This window comes from Frankliniella occidentalis, unplaced genomic scaffold (genome assembly GCF_000697945.3).
Source record: "Frankliniella occidentalis isolate FOCC.00 unplaced genomic scaffold, Focc_3.1 Scaffold69, whole genome shotgun sequence".
Classification (NCBI taxonomy): Eukaryota; Metazoa; Arthropoda; class Insecta; order Thysanoptera; family Thripidae; genus Frankliniella; species Frankliniella occidentalis.
Window position 1 is genome coordinate 1,474,556 of NW_026267199.1, and position 6,200 is coordinate 1,480,755.

General features: G+C 48.3%; 1 protein-coding gene across 1 annotated transcript in view; it reads right to left on the bottom strand.

The window, feature by feature from the left end:
* The window catches only part of LOC113204567 (protein trachealess), a 111,503-nt gene extending 106,900 nt beyond the window's left edge, over positions 1-4,603 (bottom strand). Inside the window, exon 1 of the mRNA XM_052268431.1 lies at positions 4,049-4,603. Coding sequence (XP_052124391.1) covers positions 4,049-4,104 — 56 coding nt within the window. The 5' untranslated portion in view covers positions 4,105-4,603. The remainder of the gene's footprint in view (positions 1-4,048) is intronic.
* Positions 4,604-6,200: the final 1,597 nt, after the last annotated feature.

The following is a 6,200-nucleotide window of genomic DNA, read 5'->3' on the forward strand; positions in this document are numbered from 1 at the left end:
CTCCCTCCCTCCCTCTCTCACTAAGCCCTTTTTTTCGTTAAGTTTTATTGTTAAATGTTTCTGTCCCTCTCTCCCTTGAGAAATATTTGATGCACTTGAGTAGTGCGGCGCGGAGACTTCTAAAAACAACCGGAGCACGCAACGGGCGGGTCGTGCGGTACCTAACGACACCGACAAGGCAGGGCGGGGTAAGGGGGCGGGGGGGCGGCAGCCACGGAAAAGGTTCAGGAGTTCCGAAAACCAAAACGTAAACATACAGACAGGCGATCTACCACGGACATGCGCGACGACATATAAACTAGTATGATGGTATGGTTCGCTAACATTTTGCGATATATTTGGGCTCACATAACCTGAAGTTTTACAGCAGGTCGTGATCGACATGCGTCACTACGCAGTTTTTTTTTAAGTGGAAGTGCTTTCATCGAGATTGCTAAATATCTCTGCTTGTCCTTGAAACTCCAGCCCACAATGGTATACGGCGTCAATGACACAGTAAACAAATTCATGGAAAGGAATTCGCTGGAAAAACTATCGAGAACAGGGGATGAAGAATTACGAAAAAGGGGGGCGGGGGCAGTGCACATCACAGCGTGGCGCAGCCTGGCTCAGCGGGGCGGGGCGAGGTGCAGGCGGCCCCGTCGTGAGCAGCCCTGGTAAAGGTGTGTTCCGCTCTATATGTCGGTGTGAGTCGCCGGCGGGACGGACCGACCGGACCGGCCGTGGCGCACACTTTACGAGCAAGTTGTAACAACAATGTACGGGTCATTACTACCGCAATCACAATGCGAATCAAAAGGCACTACAATAGCAACGTCGAATTATAAAAAATGTACCATTCAATATTCCCTGCCCTTACCATCCAGAATTTTTTTTCCATCAAAGCTTATGACATTTAATTAACACATCACCCTAGCTGATTTTACAGCCGAGCGCGTAATTTAAGTCCATTGAAAAAAACAAAACACGTACGAACTCTAAGAATGTACTGCAGTTATAAGAAGTTCAAAGCACTTGCCCCAATATGGCCTCAAATCCCAATGCGGCATAATTTGGAAAATTTTCCGTAGACATGGGCCTGGAAATAAAAAAAGGGACTGACAATGTCTTGTTAAAACCTAAATGAAAACTGCGCAACAAACGGAAAATATACATCCCCGCTCAGATTGACAGAATATCAAAACCAAGTTACAGATATCGGTATCTCATATTGAAGTTAGTCATATGGTCTCAATTCGTGATGACATTAGAAACACCACGGACATCATTAAGATGACAGGTGACATGTATTTACCGACATTGGTTCCAGACTAGGACTAGACCAGCCTTCTGATATCTTTAGAAGCACTGACATCAACCTACCGACTCTTTGAACAGGAGTGCTAATAATATATATTTCTACTATATTTACTGTACTATATTCACCGTGCCAGAGTGGCTGATTAACCCCGCTCACCTTCTGTAGTTATGCTGAACCGCACGCACTCGTGCGGGCGGGTTGCCTACTCGCTAGGCCGGTAAGGCACCGTGGACAGGGGCGATAGGCACAGGCAGGGACAGCATAACTACAAAAGTGAGCGCGGTTAATCAGCCACCTGGTACTATATTTACACTAAACTGTCTTGTGAATGTATATTGGACCACAATAAAGAGAAACAGAGGAAAAAATCGTTAGATAGGCAACGAGTTCACGCAGCCGGAAGCACCGGTAAGAGAAACCATAGTTAGTAGGGCGCACTTAGGCGACTGTTTTCTACTCAAGAAAAATAAATTGTTCACAAACACGTTCAGGAGTCCAGGGAGTCAGCCGCAGGTGTGCCGCGACCGGTGGAAACATAGGGGAATAGGGGAGGGGGAGAACATAATCTTGAAAACGGTGAGAAAAGTTTGTCTTTCTCATATCGTCATGAGTAAGTTAATCTTGCGCAGCCTGCGGCAGCGTAGTTTCCACACGTGCCGTTGTCAACAGACATGGTTAGCCATTTCCCAGCCAGATCACAGGGGCTCTGGCGTGCAACGTGCAGCTGGAATCCCTATCATAATGAGAAAGAGAAAACATATAATCTATAAAAGGGATTAATACGCGGTGCTCAATACGCGTTGAGCGCCAACGCGCATTAAGCATGGTAACACTTCATACAAAGCTCTCCGTCAAGTGCAGAGCTATCAACAATGACAGCGAAAAGGAATGTTTTCTAAACTCAAGTAAAATATTGCACAAAGTCAAGCAGTGTGCACACGCTTTTCATTAAAAATATTTTACCACCAGCTCTCAAACGTGCCCCTTCCACCCAGCCACATAATGCACACGTGAAGAGGTAGTCATATTCTCATTAAATGGTCTTAGATTACATCTCTTGAAGCTCAGTTCCGTCGCTTCTGTCCCGTCCCGCCACAAGCACAGCACTCTCAAGCCGGTTCCGACTAGCCTCAGCCAGCCTAACGTCATTACAATTTGAGGTGGAAAAAAATGTGCTAAGGCTGAAGCAGCATAACTCTATATTAGCAGCAAAAGATGAACCCAGCACTTGGACGGCATTTTCATTCAGATGCAGATTGCAGTTCCGCGCTGCACCAGCTTATAACGCGTAACGCACCCTTCAGCCAGACATATGCATAGCAAGAGGCAACGAAGATGACAGAAGTGCGGGCCACCAAGTAATTGTTATGTTTACCCCATTAGCACCAGGAGAGAGATGATCTCTTTATTCATAATAGAATGATCTCGAGCCTCCAGCAGAGGCCTGCAAAATGCGCCCGTAAATTGCCATTCTCAGATAATGAAATATTCACAAATTGTAAACTTCATTTTATGCAAAAGTTATTTTTAAAAAATGGGTATGCGGTTTTTCGGGGACTGTTCTGATATACGCGGGTTTATTTCAGCAAAGATCAGCACGATATGAAGACGATTCAAACCGTTTTCAGGCGACCGAATACATATTGTGAGTATTTTCACAAACGCAAATGTCTACAAATATTCCGTCGGTGTAAAAACATCACCATAGACGGAGTTCATCCGGTTAGGATGAAATCACCTAACTGCAAGACCAATAATTTGAGCGCATTGGGAGATCCTTAGATAGTTTAACGATGTCAGAAAAAGTTGTGTGAACTCTGTCATCTACAGAGAATTTGACAAACATTATAATAGTACTATCAATTCTTTCGCAATAAGATATATTTTTTCGCGATACAGAAATGACGGCTGACTCTACTACTCTTGACCGACTCCACCAGGAGGCGCGCCGCAACACACATGTGGGGCGGGTACGAGAGTGCTCGCCTCTCTCGCTCGGCCTACAGGAGGACGTACGAGAGAGAGAGAGAGAGGCAACGTACAGACGCAGCCCGCGGTTGGAAACAATTAAGATTCTTTCCCGGCCCGCCGAGCGCGGTGAGCTTCCATAATTCATAATGCGGGTGTATCACCGGAAGCAAAGAGTGTATCGCATCGCATTAGGGTCAGAGCCGGCGATGCGAGCGGCGAAACCGAAACGGCACAACTCTTAAGCCCACTCCAGCTTCGCTCAGCCCCGACAAATAGCCGCAACGACACGGTGCCTTTTTATATACAGATTAATTTAGAGTCCATGTACATGGCGCATTAATTCGCACATGGCGCTGCGTGCCCGGTCCGTAACAGTACCAGAGGTGAAGACGTTATTTGTCCATAGGACACATGTAGTGTTTAGCTACAGCTATACGGCCACTATTCGAGGAGGATGAGTATCGACGATGGGTATCACTTTAGAATGCATGGGTTTGTGTTATCCTTGCGCACCACGTATGGAGACCTCAACGGTGGAGAGGTCGCTCCTCAACCTCCAACCACACCAGATCACATTGCACTGCACTACTTATTCCCCACGTCACACTTATCACCACACTTCACTTTTACGTCGATTTTCGTCATCACTGTTGCAATTGCACTTGGTGGACACACACCGAGACGCAGACTACTTGGAGGGTAGGTGTGCATTGCAAAACCTCTTCCAATGATTTCAGTTCTGTTGGTTTCCGGTTCGTCCCCGGTCCGATTCCTCACCTCTTGCCGTTTCTCCTGCGGCGCTTGGTGGCGTATACGGTGCCCAGCTGGCTCATGCTGGCCGCCGAGTGACTGCCGGTGGCCGCGGGGGCGCTGCCCACCCCGCCGGCCCCGGCCCCGGTGCCCAGGGAGCCCAGGGCGCCGACGACCGGCACGGGGCCGCCGAGGTCCGCGGGGTAGCACGTCGGCAAGGGGACGCCGACAAGAGCACCCGGGCCCCCCGGCCCCACGGGGGCCCCCAAGGGGTACTCCGGGGCGGCCACTGTGGGAGGGAGGCGGGCGACGGTCGTGTTAGCGGCCGCTATCCATGGCCAGGTATCCGCTTGAGGTGTCACAAAATCACACACACGCGCACACGCACACAAGCACGTACACTAACACGGCCACATGGTTGCACTGCCCCGCACGGACGCGCACGTGCACGGACGCACGGACACGACGACACGGCTCCCACACACGCACGCACACGTACGACCTCGCGCGCAGCAGGACCGCTGGCTGGCGGTGTTCTGACGCGGGGCGCGCGCGCGGGCCGCCACGGCGTCCACCTCACCTCTCCCCGCCCCGCCCCGCGTGCCCGCTTCCCCACACTCCCTCCCCACCCTTCTAGCCCGCCCCCGGTCCCACGACAGCCAATGGTTGCCTCCAGTGCACTGGAGGGGGGCGTGGCGTCGCCGGATGGGCGCCCGAGGGCTGCGTCCGTGGTGCAGAGGACAGCGTCGTCGCACTTGGCCTCCTCCTACGCTCTGGAGGATTCGCGCCGCGCACGCAGCCCACAGCCCGCACAGTGGGCACCGCGCTGCCGGCAGCGCTCTCGTGGGCGAGAGGTGAACCCGGTCGGCATAGGGCGCGCTGGCGGCTCGGCTCGTCAGGGTGCGGCAGCCGGTGGCAGCTGTGGGGGAGTTTCGAGTAATCGAGCCGAAGCAGACAGGGGAAGCCGGACTGCCGCGCGGTAATTTGAATTGAGCGGGAGCACACGAACTAGCACGACCCTAAAAACAATAAGTTTAATAACTTGTTATGTGTGCACACGTTTGTTCTATAGAGCAACAGAGGAAGCTCAGCACGTCGTGCTTTAGTTTTGGACATGCTTATAGTATGAAACATTTGTAAGACGCGTTTGTTGTGATATTCTTAAATAATCCTTTGGCAGAAATGTAGTTTATCATTCTTGTAGGCTCGCGCAGTCTCTTTCGACGCGACGTGACAAGTAACGTCTTCATTAGCTTTTCACTCGTCTCGATCTTTCTTGTGCACTGCTAACAAAAATTCAGAACTTCACGAAGAATTCGTTGTGAAAAAATTTGCCAGAACTCCTGGTGGAATCGCAACGCTTTCTTCGTTATCAAAAATTAATTAAGTTATGAAATTATTACAATTGGTTCACAACCATTTCAAATTAAGGTAGAAAATGCACTATTTTTAACTTACTTCACAGTCAATCCTTGTGCATTTTGCTGTGTATATAAAGATGAAGAAATGTATACATCCATAATGCGCGATTTTTATAATTCGCATAATTACTTACAAATGGATTGTATAACTACGCACGAACTGCACATACAGTGATAAAACAAATGTAGAAGTTGCACCACACCGAATGATGTGCAGTTTCAAGTGTGAAAAACTTCGCGATAGCGAACTGAACTAAACGTCAATTGGTGTATATTCATATTAGACTGGTTGTTCACGTTTTGATGACTTATGTAATGTTTGCACACTAGTGTGCAGTTCAGTTAAAAATCATAGTTTCACACTTAGGTGTACAATATTTGCACACTTAGTGATTATGCATGCAATTGTATTTATTTATGCATGCAGTTGTGAATACCCTGCACGCTTAGTCTATTTGTATGTTCTTGTGCAAACGATATTAGTGCTAGTTAAAGCAACGTTTAGTTTAGTAAATTTTTGTGCGCAAAATTGCACGTTTTCCTACAAAAATGCACAAATAACGTGTTCAAAATCACAGAAAATTGTACAAATCATTTGATTGTTAAAGCTCATTCAAAAAAAAAAAGAAAAAATAACATTCGAATTGATCTGGTGTGTATGCGAGTCCTGTACCCCCACAACCGATCACAACATAATACATACGAGTTTTAGTGCGTTCCAATAAACGAAACGAGAGCTAGAAAGCTGTGTTTTTTCG